General features: G+C 40.7%; 1 protein-coding gene across 1 annotated transcript in view; it reads right to left on the minus strand.

The window, feature by feature from the left end:
- EGF (epidermal growth factor) overlaps window positions 1-17031 on the minus strand; it is a gene marked incomplete at its 3' end in the record, with an annotated part of 58023 nt that overhangs the window by 9839 nt on the left and 31153 nt on the right. The window contains exons 12-21 of the mRNA XM_082315763.1: window positions 15856-16004; window positions 14135-14239; window positions 12180-12403; window positions 8462-8629; window positions 7566-7715; window positions 6974-7123; window positions 6156-6272; window positions 4999-5124; window positions 2492-2611; window positions 335-485 (exon numbers count right to left, since the gene is read on the minus strand). Of these exons, the coding sequence (XP_082171889.1) occupies window positions 335-485; window positions 2492-2611; window positions 4999-5124; window positions 6156-6272; window positions 6974-7123; window positions 7566-7715; window positions 8462-8629; window positions 12180-12403; window positions 14135-14239; window positions 15856-16004 (1460 nt within the window). The remainder of the gene's footprint in view (window positions 1-334; window positions 486-2491; window positions 2612-4998; window positions 5125-6155; window positions 6273-6973; window positions 7124-7565; window positions 7716-8461; window positions 8630-12179; window positions 12404-14134; window positions 14240-15855; window positions 16005-17031) is intronic.

Here is a 17031-nt window from a genome sequence, read left to right on the forward strand (position 1 = left end):
AAGTCAGCATGATACGTACAGGAGAGACAGTAAGGACCTCTTTCATAAAGCCATGAGCATGAAGTCATTTAACAACTTATCTCTCATTTCCAAAGCAAAGAATCAAGTGCTTAGGGAACAAATCTGATCCCACTATTAATTGCAATGGGTGTGAAAGGAGTGACCACTTACAGAAACTTACGGTGATCACTTACAGAAAAGAGCAGAGTCTAATAACAATAGCTAGCATGAGTGATGAACAGATAATTTATGGACAAACATTTCACTGTCTCCACTCAACTGAGCCCTAAGGATACCATTCATCAGCACAGACAATACAAATTTCTGTACTCACTTGCAGGCATAGTCTTGTAGATCAGAAACATAGTTGCACACTCCACCATGGAGGCAGTATGACTCGTATGAAGGAGGGCATCCCATGGAATCATCTTGCACAGGGTGTGTAGAGTATTCATTGCTGACAACAGTGGGGGACACAGTAGATTCTAAAACACAGGATTTCACGAGGACATCTCAAACTTTTGGCCACACTGGCAACGTGATCTTACAAAAGAGTTCCAGAAATTCAAGATAGGAAAGTAGGTAAAAATCTCTAATTTTGACCAGTTACTTGTGTTTTACCTGTTTGCTTATGTTGATTATTAAATTTAGCCACACAGAACTTTAGATCAAAATACTAAACATGCTTGATTCTAGATTTTCAATGAAGGACCCACAGAGATTGGCTGCGTTCTGTCTATTTAGATGTGTGAGTACAGCTCTGAAGAAAAACTGCACTGGCTGTCTGCTTACTTACACTTAAATGATTTTTGCAACTTATGCGGCTTTAGGGTATGGTAAATCTCTACCATGCATAAAGTACCGGAGTCAGATGTACAGGTGAAGGGTGACTTCACGTGTATTTCACATGTATTTCATGCACTTGGATCTCAGACTGAGAAGTTATCACATGCAACTTGTTGTTCTTATGCAGATTGTTGCTGCTCTGCTGCCATCCAGTTGATTGCATCTGTGTCTGACTGCAGATCACATTTTTTATTGTTTCAAGCTAGCTCAGGTACAGGCAACAGCATCACTGGGGAAGCAGGGAACTCTATTGACTCAATTCTTCAAAGGGTTCTGTAGCCTACTCTGAATCGCACACACTGCCACCTACATAGATATCCAAACTAGCTAGTTTTAAAGGTAGCTCTAATACCTCTGCACAGCATGACCTACAGCGCAGACATGCCCTTACAGAAAAGGAGCACTTTCTTGCCTACTTTGATGCTACAGCAAATCTATAGGTCAGAACCAAACATCTACATGGCAAAGAATTTCTAGCAGTACGGCTTAGCACAAATGCGCCTAATCGCTCTCATACATTTATGGGATCAGTGTTATGACTCACACCAGTTTTATTGCAACATGACCTTCAATGACATTTGTTTTTTAAAATTTCATTTGCAGGGGAACTGCCATGGCAAAGAGCCTGAACGGAAAGGGATGAGTGATTTTAGTGAGCCCCAGGTGTGACTGCATTCTGCAAAGAAAATTTCAGCTTGGTAAAAGAGCTTATTAGGCAAAGAACTAAAACAGTGTGTTAACACACATGAAGACATGTGATCAGATTTACAGCTGAGGGACCTAGAAGACATTACTTCCAAGTCATGCATCATTTAAAATCATCATTTCCTGAGTGACACCTGAAACTACTGAAAGCTTAAGTAACTGAAAAGGGAGTGAGGATCCTGATAGGTGTTCTACTTAAAAAAGCCATAATTTCCTTCTGCTTTTCTGCAGAAACAGATCTATGACAATCACACAGTGTCTCTCCATCATCAGACAGTCACTTGATCTGGAGTAAAATTCACCTCGATGAAGAGGGCTGACAGAGTAAGACAATGAATGAATCACTCAGCTCCGCATTTTCAGAGAATGCTGCTGTCACATTGAGGCACTGAAATGAGGGTCAGATAGTCACTAGTGCTGAACCTTCAGCAGATCCCTTTATTAAATTGGTAACCAGATTTTCTAAAGAGTTTCAGAGCCCTTTTGAAAAATTAGCCACTGGATCTGAAAGACTAGCTTATTCTGAAGAATTAAATGGGGCTTAAATTATGTGCAGTTCTTGTACTATCCTTCTGCAGAGGGAAAGAAGGCACAGAGAGTTTGAAAGATGCCACAGACTGAAGTCACCTCCAAAAATATTACCTCCAAGGAGCATTTACTTCTGCCGTTGATTGTAAAGGCCATTAAATAGATGTGTCATTACATTTAGACAGTAAAAATTAGCATTGAACCTTAATGTAGATATTTCCAAACTAAACTCGGATCTGGTCTCCTTAGCCCACCTCAAAACAGCCTCCTAAAGCAATGCTAAATGGATCCACAAGCTGCCCAGTATATCACTATACGGGGTTTCCTTAATTTCCAGGTATAACAATTTGTCCAAGAGCACAGTTCTTAGTTAAGGACGACTTCATTTTAATTGCTTGCTCCATTTACTCACTGCAACCGATGCCAGTTCCAGAAGCATCATCAGCACACGAGCAAGTGAAGTTTCCTTCTGTATTTATGCAGGTTATGTTCTCTCCACAGGTGTGGGACCCCATCTTGCACTCATCAATATCTGTCACCCAAACAGTCTGCAGTTAGAAGAACGAAACGCCTCAGAGCATAAGTTAAAAGGGCAGCAGTTGTAGCATTGCAGTCTCCTCGCAGTGGGGAAAAAAAAAAAAAAATCAAAGACCTTCCCTCTGCAAACATTCCTTCATGGAAAATGTAATGGAAAAGCAACCAGCATACTTTCTATGCCAAGTAATCACAGCCTCCCCAGCCTCTCAGAGCATGCTACGCTGCTGCAGAAGCTCTCCAAAAGGAGAAAGAAGGAAAGGCTTCCCCATGAAATGTAATGAGTACAGTAGAGTTGAAGAGAAGACTTATTTGTACTACATATATTCTCCTGGCATTGCTAGCCATAGCTTGCAACCCGGATGAGTACCAGAGTACTGTCAGTTGGCATTCTTGCATTAAGACAGCAGAAGGGTTTGGGAGCGGGGAGTTGCCCACCCCTGTACCACCCGCCTGGTCCAGACTAGACAAAAAGTTTAGACAGAAGGAAAGGGTCTAGAAACCTACAGGTTCATCCAGTTTGTGCAAACACTTAAATAAAGCGTGCCTCTGAATTACTATGAAGAGGCTCCCTGATTACAAGAGATTCCAGGCTCAGAGCCTGCGTTAGGCTCATATATACCTCTCACCCACACCCTGCTGCACACCCTCAGCCTGCCTCCACACCTTCACTAGCACAGCCCACAGCAGCAGCTCCTGCCAGCCTGGGACCCGCGTAGTGCTAAGTGCCTAAGCACCCTCCTCAGGGGTGGGAACTTTGAAAGGGTTCACATACCAGGTTTGGGAGCCTCTGATTCATTTTTTGAACTGTCAGCACAATACATGTGCCAGCTCTGTTTTGGGGAAACAAAATCACAGATCTGCCATCCCAATTTGCGTGAAATTATTCCTTAAACCACTGGGACTTTTTCTACAGTAAAATTAACAGGATCTGGCCCAAAATAGTATAGAAAATTCAGAGCACTTTTAAAAGCAAAAATACAGGGAAAAAAAACCTGTTGCAGCATATTCCAAGAAACGTGACTTCAACAACACAACATGAACGCATCTTGTGCCATCTCTGGAGGTACTGACACATTTCTGGACACTGTGCATGCATGCAGGTGTCTAACACTGAAGTACAAAATCACTTACTTGCCAGTTTCTGTTTTTTATAGTACATTTCAAGTCATCAAACACAAAATTAGTTTCAATTCTGTTTACATCATAACAACATTGCATCATTTATAAAATGCTGTGAAAATATATCTTACCATCTTCTGGACTTAAAAGACTTCAGGAAGATAATGGACTGGTTTTCAATAAGAGTGGTAGGTACCATAATCATTCTAGCTGAGCAACCATACCACAGAGAGTGAGAGCCCAGGGCTGCCTGGGGACGTGCCTTGCAGGTGGTGCTGGGACAGCAAGAGGAGCTTGTCACTTTTGTCTGCACTTCCAAACATCCTCAAAGACATGAGCTCTCGATCTCTGACCACTGTAGGCAGAGTGCCTTCTCGAACCTTCTGCCTCTGATTCTTTCCACACCCTGCCCATAATAATGATATTGTTCTTAATTTTCAGTCATCCTTATCTGTGTCAAAGAACCAAAGTCCAGTAAAGACTATGTAAGAATTGGGTCAAATTTAATGGACTTTGAATTAGGCTATAAAGGAGAATGGAAGAAGAAAAGGACGAAAGAGAAGCCAAGACTGTCATAAAGCTCTGAACAAACAGTGTGCTAGTCAAATATAGGGTCGGGGGGGAGCTTCCTGTTCCTTCATATTTACTGCTAAAATGGATTAAAAAATTAAGAAATGTAGGGAATGAACTAAAGACCTGGCATTAGAGCTGGATGGGAAAATCAGTGGGTCTGATTATTAACAGGACTCTAAATGTACTCAAGTTGTCAGTGTCAACACCTTGAACCTCATGCCTATTAAACAGACTTGGAATTATTTGATGAGTATTATGACACACTCAATACCTGCTTTCGTTTATATTCATGGCAACGATTTCCAATAAAGCTCTACTGCTTCACCTCCACTTCCCTCCTCCCCTTCACTCTTCCTCTCTCTCCTGCTGTAACTACTAAAAAGAGTGCAAACACTGAGAGGACGTATCCACTGACAAGTACAGGCTTTGCATATTGATCAGTTGCTGAGGTTGCCACACTTCAAATGGGAAGGAAAGAATCAAAAAGGAAGAAATAATAAATGTTAACTGTTGGGGGGAGCCACTGTTAGGATCCATGCCCCTACCAGATTTTTCAAAACGAACCAGAACAGCTCATTTGACAGCTTCACAGCTTGATGCAAGGCTAGCCCAAACCATAAGACATGTCTCTTGCTCATTCATCCAGCCCCAGCCTTCCAGACACAGCACAGCCCTCACACATGCTTGTACCATAGCAATGGACTCCATCTCCCGTGTAGCCCTCCAGGCATTTACAGACGTAGCCCCCTTCTGTATTGATACAGACCGACACATTTCGATTACAGCGGTCCTTATTTACAGCACACTCATCAACATCTGTAAGACAAAACAAGGAGACGGGACACATGGGTCACGAAACCATCAGGTAGATCAATAAAAAGAAATGTCTACATCATGGATCTCCCTCAGACTATGCTGTCACCTGTCATTTGTGCATCTGAAGCAAATGGAAGGAGAAGGGCTTTGTGGTCTTTTCTTGGTATGAAATTTGATGGGAATGTTCTAAAGAGCCTAAGACAGTCAACCAGCTACTTTCACCTGGAGACCTAGAGGTTCCACAAATACCACTTGCTTCAAAACAAATCCCATTTGGAGGGAACGATCCTATGCAAAACTAGCCTTATATTCTTAAACCCTACTCAGAGAGAAACTTTTTTTGAGAAAGAACACATAAGCTTAAAAAAAACGTACGGCAATGAAAAAAAAATTATACCCATTTCAGCTTTCAATGGTTTTTTTTCCTTTCCATAGCAACATAGACTCCTGTGAGTCTTCACGTACAATGGTAAATTGTTCTGTTACTAAGGCCTTCCTGTCTTGGCCTTTATCAGAGAACAAAGTGTTTCCATTTATCTTGTATGCAAGTCCAAAAACTTAAAGACCACTCTGAGCAATGTGTTGTCTGATTGTTAGAGTCTCTTTCTAGTGCTAGAAAGAAATAAGAGCAGCGCTTTTGTATAAACATTACATCAGGAATACTAATTTTTTGAGATTCCTTAATACATACTTCTAAATTATACATCAACTATCATGTCTATGGACCGAGCTTTTATAATTAGGCAATTTTTACAAATAAATACATTATGCTTTTATTCTTGTTATCCCCATTATTGCTTGTTAATATTAATAGGATTAACACTCATGACTCAGGGGAAAATAAGACATGTGATAATTAGCCATTTCATCTCACATGCTCTCTGCTCATCATCCCTTTCAAAACAAGCAATACCATTGACCTTTCTGTGACGGCTCACACAGCAGAGCTGCCAATATGAGAAAAGACAGATTTTCTTCCTCTCCCCCCAATCTACAGTTTTCCAGAAGGTTGTATTAATATCTTTTATTACCATAGCATGATTTTCCCTTCCTGGTAAATCCTTTCAAACACTGGCACATAGCACCATCTTCCAGCAAAACACACTGTGCATTGACATCACATTCTAGTGCAGTGCAGTCATCTTGATCTATAGCATAAACAAAACCAAAAAAACCACTAGATGCATTTGGACAGATCAAAGGAGGTACTGTATATAAAAAAACTCCACCAACCAACCAACCAAAAACCTAACAAGAAAACCAGAACATACAGTCAAAGTTTGAAACATAGCTCTCCAGCATTGATGATGACAAGCCAATAAAATCATTAGGGCTGTTGTCTTTGTCTAGATGGAGCTGAAATGTCATTTAGTATCAGGATTTCTGAATATTGTATGCAAAACCTATTGTAAAATTTAATGATCTAGTGCCATTGAACATGCGTAGAATTCAATGATTTTACTGCAATTTTTTTCAGAGGAACTTAATATACTTACAAAATCAAAGGGAGAGACTTTCACAAGTGCCCCAAATTAGAAATGTTTGTTCTCTAGACCTGGATAATATTATCAAGTTTTCATAGAATCATAGAATCATAGAATTGTTAAGGTTGGAAAAGACCCTTAAGATCATGTTGACATAGCAAAGGAACATGGAGGCAAACAAACAAAAAAGCAGTCCTACCTGGCATAATTGCATAGACCCATCTTCTTGTAAGAGAGTTAAGAGCATGAATGCCACCAGTCTTGACATTGAGCCTTTCTTCCTTTAAGGCCTATGATTTTTTTTGTTCTATAAACCTGTTCAGAGCCTCGCAGTAAATAGAAGGAAGACAATCATCAGACTCTACCTGATACCATGATTTCAGCCACCAACAAAATGCCGATTTTCTGCTTTTCGCCACTGTCCATATCCTTGAATATCCCACTGCTTTGTGTGCTCTGGAGCAAGGTCTCTGGTGTTGGCATCGGCGCTACCTCCTTGTGCACAGAGACGCTTCCTGAAAAAGACAAGAAAAAAGTAACACAGACTATTTAAATTTACTAACTAACTTTTTTATTTTCTATCACTTGTCTACTTTCCAGTAATCACGGTGGTTTCCTTTTAAAATAAACATCACTACCATCCCAGACTAGCCTGTTTCTGGCCTCAGATTATTCCTAAAACCACTCACTGGTGGGTTTCTCAAATACAAAAGACAAGGAATGAAATTCATTGCTCACAATACTTGTCAGCACTGCACAGATCTTACTGCTAATAAGCCAGGAGAAAAACTACAATCGTCAGACAACATGTTGTTGTCCCAGGACAACACCCCAGTGTTTTCATTCTTCAGAGAAACCATCATTCATTATCTAGAGCAAAGTGAATATTTTCCAATGCTATCTGTCAGGATCCTCAAGGGTTTGAGGACAGTCTTTTTTAGAACTGGAAGATTGTACCTGCTGTTGTGTTGGAAGCATCCAGAGCATGACAGGCTTTTCCATCTTGAGTTTTCCCAAATCCTGGATGGCACATGCAATGGGCAACTCCAAAATTGTTTTCACAGATCTGATCACAGCCTCCATTCTCATAAAGGCAAGGATTTGCCCCTAATGCAGAAAAACAGGCAACTTAACAAGCTGCTTCTTCAGTCAACACCTCCTTTTAGCTGTGCAGAGTTGAAGCAGTTGGAAAAAGAATAAGGACTGACAAAAACTAGAACATTTGTTTTTTTAATTAAAACCAGATGCATATAGTAAAACATTTATATTATCACCTAGACTCTGGTAGGAAAGCAGATTCGCATACCATCTTATCTAATAAATGTATCACTTTTTTTTTATTTCCTTTATTATTTCTCCCTTAATATTTAGAGTCCTAACATTCCCTGAAAGAACATCGCAAGGGCATAGGGAACCTGTGATTACCTTCTCTCAATCCTCGTCTATTGAATTACTTTTTCCTGCTTACAGGGAGATTGTTCCCAACAGAAAATCAAATTATTTGATCCAAAACTAATAAATCTTACAAAATCTTTCTCCATGTCATTTGTTATTATTTGCTTGTGTGAGGGGTGCTAATAAACTAGGATAAATAGGAATTAGAAGACTATGGTAGCCTCATGGCAATTGATCAGCATCTGTTCTTAGGCAGGATCATAAATATGCAAAATCTGTTAACATTCCTGGGACACATGCCCAGATGATGTTTCAATAAATGCCAGTCTGACTATGCAAGGCCTTTTAAAGAGCCTATTTCTGAGAAGATAATCCTCTCCCCAAGGACATCTATTCTACTGATATCAGTGAACAAGAGGAGGCTGGAAGGGAATGACTGCTTAATTTTTGCAGTATACCTGGTTTCGCCAAAGGATGAACTACAACCATTGATGAGGGTCTCAGCATGCTGCCTCGAAGACGTACCCTGTTTTGGCCGGTCTTCTTGTCCACCCTCATTAGTGATGGCCTAGCCCAGTCAGAAAACCAAAGGTGATCCTCAAACACTGCTACATCAAAAGGGTGGCCTACAAAGAAATTAGATTTCTCATTTCCACATATGTAGAACATATACACAAGAGCCATGTAAACAAAAGCAGTATCTGCATACGGGTCTACTTCTAACACAGTGGCATAGCCATAGCCACTTTTCCACTTTGATGTCCAGTAGGGAGGGATAAGCGTCCATGAATGGTGGACCATGGGCACATGTTACTTATGCTCTTAGCAGAGGAGGCTATGGCACTTGCCTGGCTCAGTACAGTCTCTGTACTGCTGGTGACCTCCAACCAGATCAAGTTCACAAGATGCTTCTACCTCAGACATCATTTCTTGAAGCAGCATTGGGACCAGCCTTTCAGAAGTGGACTGCCTCCCTCCTCTGCCAGTAAATGGCCCAGCACAGAGCTGCTGAGGTACACAGCTCCTTTTGCAGTCTTCACATAACAGGGAGGAGAGGAGCTTGCAGCATGTGTCATCCTACATAAGTGTACTGGCACAGGACAGCCTGGGAACTACAGACACTATAGCCACTGACTCATGGTAGGACCCCAAAGCCAGCGTGTGGTCTCTGCAAGTGCCAAAAGTACACACAAGTGCAATACAGTGGTCCACAAGTACATATAAACATGCACAGACATTCACTAGCCAATTCATCACAGTGCAAAATTCAAGAGGGGAATTAATTTTCCTCCCTTCAGCCAACTAGTAGCAGTAGGCTGTGACTAGTTAGTCACTGTCTGTTAGCCAGCTAACTAACAGTCACAGCTAGCACAAACCACAGGATGCAACAGAACATCCAGGTAGCTTCCTCTCTTTTCACTGATCACAACAGGAACCTAGACATCAGCTTAGACCAGGCACCTAACACTTACATGACTAACAGTAGGTGAGAGAAATCCCACCCCAAGTTCAGAGTAGAGCAATTTTTCCTGAGTAGCACAACATTATCTGCACTAGGAAAACTCAGGTCCCTAGTCTGACTTCCAGAGAGAAGCTCAGCAATTCAGAATCCAAAGGACACTTTTGTATATAAGGGCAGACATACTTATAAAGATCTTTGAAAATGATTCTGACTCTTTTTAATATCTCTGTCATGACAGAAAATTGTCATTAGTCCATATGGCACTATGTATTCTTTCTATACATGTAGAAATCTCCTGCTTTCAAAATAGCCTTTGGGCAAGCTTTTTGCAATGGAAGGTGAGAACACATACTGTTCTTCCATGGATGTCCACCTGGTTTCAGAGTGGGTGCCTCCTGGCTGAAGCAGGTTTGCTTTGTCTTGGTCCTTACTCACAGTCTGAATAGGCACCTCACTTTGTACCACTGCAGTCTGAGCCCCTCTGAAAGGTATGTTTTGTAGGCACGTGATTTTATGATCTGTGGTTTTGGTTTTTGATGTAGACCTCAACTAGGTGATGCTTAATTTCAGTAATGAAATTGGGATCCCAAAAGGTATTAGTTTAAAAAATAAAAAATAATAATAATAAAAAAAAATAAAGCCAAGCAAACAAGCAAAGAAAAGAACAGATAAATTAGAACCTTAGAGAAGGAGTATATGTCGGTATACCTTAAATATGCATCACAAATAAACTGAAAAAACACACTCCTGCATAAGAAAAATTCTAAGACACTAAGTGTTCTTAAGTGTTAAGTTGAAGAGCATATTGTTATTCTGTTAGCACTTTGCTACCTCCACTGAACCATGCTTAATCGCTGGGCGTGGTTCTTAGTTTTTCTTTCCATGAAATTTGAGCAACTAGCCCAAGATCTAGATACTGTCCCTATCCAAACATTTACTCACAATTTTAGGATCTATAGCTTGCACTATCAACAAACACCACCCCACTTTGACCAGCAATTCCTTAACCTCTGAACTTATAAATACATTAGGGATAAAAATAGAAGTGTAGTATCACCAATGGAGATAGCAGGAACAGAAAAATGAATAATCACATGAACCCTTTCCACAACAGTGCAAACCCGACCCATTGCATAAACAAAAGGAATGGTTGTGTTGTTCACTGCCTTGGGCAGGTGCTTACAGGCTGTTTTACTTACAGCTGAAAATGGTGTTAGCAGAAGAGCAGAAATAATTTTACCTGTTTTGCATGCACCTATACTGAATGAATTCCCAGTACAGCGGCACTAGAGGGAGCTGCTGTAATAAAAATTCATGTTACAGCAGAGTGCCTATGAAGAGATGCCACCTTCCCCGTCCCTCAGTGTACAGCTGTCCAAGAACAGAAGCTGAGTTCTGGTCTCACTAACAGCATTAGCAAAACAGCAGGATACCAAATCTCTCTGCCTCTCTAAATTCATACCCCTACAGGTCTGCACTTCATCTTTTTCACTTCTTTCCATACAGGTGCTGATGTCCTTTTCTCCCACCTCCAAACAGCCATATCACTGCTCCAAGCCAGTATCCTTTCCCATACCCTGTGTTTCTCCAGCGCTTCTAGCTCTCCTTCTCTGTTTTCTCCCACTGTGAGACACTGTCTCATTCCTTGTGGAGAAACAAAGTGAAACTTTCAACAGGCTTCCAGGTCCTCCTTTGCAGTTCACTTGCAAGGTGGAGCACACAGCAGAATATCTACAGCAGGGGAAAAGAGAGGAATGCTGGGAAGTCACTTGCTCAGGGCCTTTTGATGTCTTATGAACTGGAGAACACTGCTTCCCCCAACACCTCACTCTGCTCGCCTTCAAATAAGTGGGAGGGCATGTGGCTTAGGAGATGAACACAAGGCTTCCCAGAGCGCAGGCTAGAACGACAGCTGCTTAACAGAGTCACCATAAAGTCTTTACCCATAGCAGTCATGGTATTGAGCCAAGAGTCCTCATTCTGCCCATGTTTTATATGCACACCTTCAAAATGGTCCCCAGAGAGCTATCATGCACAAAGGAAATTGTCCTCTCCAGAAACTAATTTGCTATGTACGAGATTCTTAAACACATGCTTTACTTTAGATGTGGTACAACATCAGTTCCTCATTGCTAATATTTCTGTTCTCTTGCTCCAGGATAACACAGTTACGCGTCAAACAATAGAAATCTCAGCCATAACAACTACCAGCATATTGCATAAATCATTTTTCCATTCAGTGTCTATTGTGCATTTAGAACCATCTCAATGTTCAACACTGTGCAGATGCAGGTTCTTTGCTCAAGGACCTTAATGGCCAAGATTAATTCTCCTCCAGCTTACATCAGTATAACTCACTGCTGTAATAAACACAGCAAAACCTGAATTACACTAAGCAGCCATGCATGGAACAAGCAAACCACATTTTGAGCATTTTTCTTCTTTTCATTTTTCTGTGAAGGCAGAGAAGTTCTCTGTACAATGCAAAGTGGCTGATTAGTAAAAGCAGAGAGTGATAGAAAGGTGTTCTTTTGCTAAAATGAATAAAAGTCATCTGGCTAACAGAATGAAGAATGAAGTGATGCCATTAACCTCAACACAGAGTTGTATGGGATATCCAGCACAGCCGCTGGCTGGTAATTCACATGCACATAGGCAGATACACAAGCACATTGACAAGCAGCAGTAGGTAATTATCAACCCCAAAGCCTCACCTACATCGTTCTGTGCAAGAATTCGACGACCAGAACCATCCAGGTTTGCGCTCTCAACCACCGACTGCTTAGCATCACACCAGTACACCTTGTCAGCTAAGTAGTCGAGAGCTATTCCACTGGGCCACACCAGACCAGCGCTGGCTATAACCTGGCGATCGATGCCTTCTAAGGAAGAGCTGTCAATCCGAGGATTGGCCCCCATGTCAGTCCAGAATAATCTCCTTTAGAAAACAAAATGCATACAGGAAGTCAGTAAGTAAATGTTTGTCCTCCTCTCCATGGAGTTCTTTTAAAGCAGAAAGATCAGATCAAAGCAATACAGGCCTGAGGCACGTGAGAAAAAGTGCACGCTTCAGGCAAATATATTGGCTGCTGATCTTTTCACACTTGCCATAAGACTCCAGGTGATTACACTGGGACTTATGCAGAATCCCCACTCTCTTCGTTGGCACAAAACCTTTGAAAAACAACTCCTCCTGCCTATGCTAACTGCCAGGTCTTCATATCTGCTTTTTGCATTTTCCACGTGACTAATGATAGCGGTTTAGCAAACTCAGACAACAGAAGACGATGCATTAGCCAGCCTCTTGTCTAAACAAGGGTGCAGCAATTCACAAATGAAACGAAGAATACCCACCACCCATGGAAAGCAAGAAAGAGTCCTCAGGTTATTTTGTTTTTAAAAAATAAACCAGTGTCAAGCCCAGCCTCTTTTCTTCTTTTAATAAAATCATGATTCTCAGGGTCTCTCTCTTGAGTCCTGAGTGTTACTCACTGAGTGCTTACTGCTTTTCAAAGAACAGAAAGTGCAAGATGGCCACTTAAAATGGAGATAGCCAAACCCACAAATTACTTCTGAAGTTTGGACTCCAGTCTTCCCAGGCATCAGCTGCCTTTGTCAGGTTTACTGAGATAACTCACAGATTCATTTAGCTTTATTTACATGATCAGTTTTGCTGTAGCCAATGGAGGGATCAGTATTTTCAATAGTCTTAATTGTGTCTCAGATCTCTCTTTAATACTGACTTTACAATTATGGACATTGCAATAATGTCTGTTCCTCCTTTCACCATTAACTTTCTAATAAGGAAGGTTTTAGTGATGTTTCCTCCTCCCTTTCACCTTGTAGCCCTTGCCTCTACCAATAATTCCAATAAACAATCTCCCTGAACCTGCTTATTCTTAAAAGTTTTCCTGCAAAACGTCTCTATAATGTTCAACCTCTACTGAAAGATTCTTTCAGGTCTTTTATGTACAGAGTGAAGCTAACAAAACACCCTCCCCAACTTGGCTTCATTCATCAGTACTTAGTTACAGCAGGATATGAGCATCAAAAAAAAAAAACCACAAAAAAATCAACAGATTTAAAACCATCCTACTTCAGGCATATTGACTGAAATCCATGGGGCTTTGCCATTGATTAAAATGGCCAGAATTTAATCAATAGTTTAAACATTCAAAACTCCTTTATCATCTCAGCACCGAATAAGAAGATATAAGGTGCATTTAAATCAACGCATCTCCACAACAGTAGATTTGGTTTAGTTTCCTCAGAAACTGAAACATGGCCAAAAAAATCCTTTGTAAGCACCACTGTTTAAAAGCGACTACCTTTTTCCCACTAATAGATATGGAACCCTCAAAGTTTGTAGTGTGTTGCTTACAACTGTCAGGGTGACTTCAGTCACTTGTGCTTTTCTTTAGTTTAAACTGCATACAATATCTTTAATGCTTTTGGTATTTTTTTAAAGCTATATGAGAAATGAACATGTCCCAGTCCACAAAAGAAACCCAGCAATAAAACATTGCAGTTCACACAACTCTGCAGGGCAATGACTGTGCTAACATGAGACTAATGCACTTTTTGACTGCCAAAAAGGCAAGGCTGGCATGCTCATTTTTAAAAAGCCTCCCCAAGTATTACACAATTAACCAGGTTTATCACAACTTACTTAGCAAATGGGTGAATGGCAATCCCTCGGGGCTGGGAGATATCCTCCCAGATGATCATTTTTCTTTGCATTCCATTCAGATTGCTCCTTTCAATGCATGCCTTCCTGCAACACACATGGCACTGTTAGGTCCTCCCTGCTGTCTTTTAATTACCTTCTCAGGCAGAATGTACCAAGTTTTTGCATTGCTTTAGTTTAGCACAAAACTGTAATAAATAACTTTAAAATGACAAGAAATAATCTTGCTGATGTGGGATGTCTAGTTGTTTTGTCAACAAGTAGTTCATGTTACAGCCTCATTATCTGGTCCAGGGCATGATGATAGAATACCTGCTGCTCTGCAGGAGACATGAAGTTCTCCTTTTTTGGGCAAATAATGAGTTGGAAGGATGATCACTAATAGATGAATGTTAGCTTTAAAGGGAGTCAGGAGGAAAAGCAGCTTCTAACTGAATGGCATTATCAAATGTATAAAGAATTTTTTTAAAATAGTACTTTTATATAGCATTTTTCATCCAGAAATGAAAGCAATTCACATATTATATCTATTTTACAGGAAAATATGAAGTTAAGGTCCTTATGATCACTCCTAAAACCTATGGCAGAGTCAAGTATAGAATCTATGTTGCCAGTCTACCAATCTGATTTTTTTCCAGAAAACTGTACTTATTGCTGCAAACTTCACCTTGCCAAACAAATATCAGCCTCCACCTGAAAGCAAGCCTACAGCCTTCCATGCCTACCTGAACCTGCAAAGAAAGGTCACACAAAGACGGAAGGAGAAATATATTCGTGCAAATGTGGAATACAAGCAGGTAAATGCAGTGAGTAAGAAGGATGTGGCAGATACAAATTCACAGCTTCACCCTTGAATCTTGTCTTATGGAGACGAGCACCACAATTTCTCATTTCACAAGAAACACTGGCATATTTGTACAGGAGCACAATCGTGTAGACAAGATTGTGCCTAATAGCAAGGAAGTGGACTAGCAGCATATTTAAAAGAGAGAAGGAGGGTGATCTGTATGTTCAAAACCATTTTTAATGACTAATAAAATATGGGTCATACTGAAACATCATGACCACTCTTCAAGGAGTCTTCATTATGTGTTCTGATCTGACACTGCCTTTTCACCACAGGTCGATTTTGTTTCTCTCTGCATGTAAGGTCAGGCATCAGCTGAAATGTGAAGTTATCAAGTTTGCCAGTGGCCATTCATCTTTTATCAGAGACAAAGACTCTCCTTTAGCTTAAAGGGGCCTGATTCTAGCTGTCAACAATGCTGACTTCTGTCCAAGATGTACTCAGTGCAGTAATACTCATTATTTTTATATATATATAAAGATATACCTATATATACACACATGCAGTGTATGTATATAAATGAGTATACACACACATATATATATATTCACACGTGCATGTGCACATACAGACACGTATACATGCAGTACATGCTTTAGATTCCTTGCAGCTGTGTCCAAACCCTTGCTTCTTGGAAAGACAAAGATAGAAATACAACAGCAGACTTGAAGTGATCTTCCAGCATTTCAGTTTTAAAGAACCTTCCAACTGTATATACTTGAGATTACAGCTACCCAAACAGAATGTGAAGCGTTACTGAATTTAGAGTGATATCTCAGCTATTTCTGTATCACCAGTCATTTATTCCAAATATTTTATGGCATGCTTCAACATAAATGCACTGTGGAGCATATACCCTTTGTCTGTCCAATACAATTTTCGGTTAATCCAGTCCACAGCAAGGCCTTCGGGTATATCTATAGCTTCATGAATAACTTTTTCACGATTTGAGCCATCCAGATTAGCTCGTTCTATCCATTTCAAGGCAGTGTGGGCAAAGTAAATCTGTGAAGAAATAACAGATGAGGTGTTATTAGTTTCCATCTCACTTTCTGCTCTATTTCCCCTGTCTAATAGTTCCACTTCTAAAATAACTTTATCATCTTGAAAGTTCCCTGAACTGCTTATTCACAAAAAGCTGCACAGGTAACCTGTGATCCCTGATCAAATAAAAAGGCACTTATCCTTCAACCAGGATGACTTCTACAGGCAGCTTGTGCTTAGCTGTAAATCCTGGTTGCCCTATATACAGCCCTCTGAATATCCTGTTATTTTGTTTCAGCGAGCAGCTACCTCACATGAGGCACAGCTGAGGAAGCAAAAGTAGGAGCAGGCAAAAAGAAGCATGTTATCATTTCACTCGCTGCTCATTTTAAAAAGGGGGGGAGTGGGGAGAAGAGAGTAGTAGTGTATGTGTGTCAAGGAGCTGGGAAGGGAAAAGGAGTTCTATAATTTGCTTCTATTTTTTTTCATTTTCAGCCTCCTTCTTTTTTTTTTTTTTTTTTTTTTTTTTTTTTTTACCAGGTGCCTATTCTGTAAGGCTTTAAAATTTCCAGAAGGGACTTCTCAGTTTTTGGTCAAAATAAAAGTTCTCCACTGGTGGGGAAACAACTAGGTTTGTGTTTTCCAAGGATGAGGAAAAAAATCGTCTTGTATTTGATATCCAGAGGGAGCCAAACACTGTATGGCAGAACTATATACAAAGCAGTGCTGAGACTTTCTTTGCAAATGGAAGCAATAAAACAAATAACTTTGTTGTGATGCTAACCATGAGGCCAAACAAAGCAGGAGGGAGGCCTCTAGCATTAAACCAGCTAATTCAATTACCATGGGAGCACAGAGCGATGCTGAGCTAATTTACCTTGCACCTCAGCTCTGTGCGACCAGGACCAGACTGCTGCAGCCTGGCTGGCCCGCTGCACATCACCTCACCTCCGCACTGCCGACCCACCGTCGTGCAGAGCTCCCTACAGAAGTGGAACAAGAGCGCACACCCAGTGTCACCGGCACAGCTGATTTACATTCGGCACAG

The sequence above is a fragment of the Platalea leucorodia genome (genome assembly GCF_965183815.1).
Source record: "Platalea leucorodia genome assembly, chromosome: 6".
Classification (NCBI taxonomy): domain Eukaryota; kingdom Metazoa; phylum Chordata; class Aves; order Pelecaniformes; family Threskiornithidae; genus Platalea; species Platalea leucorodia.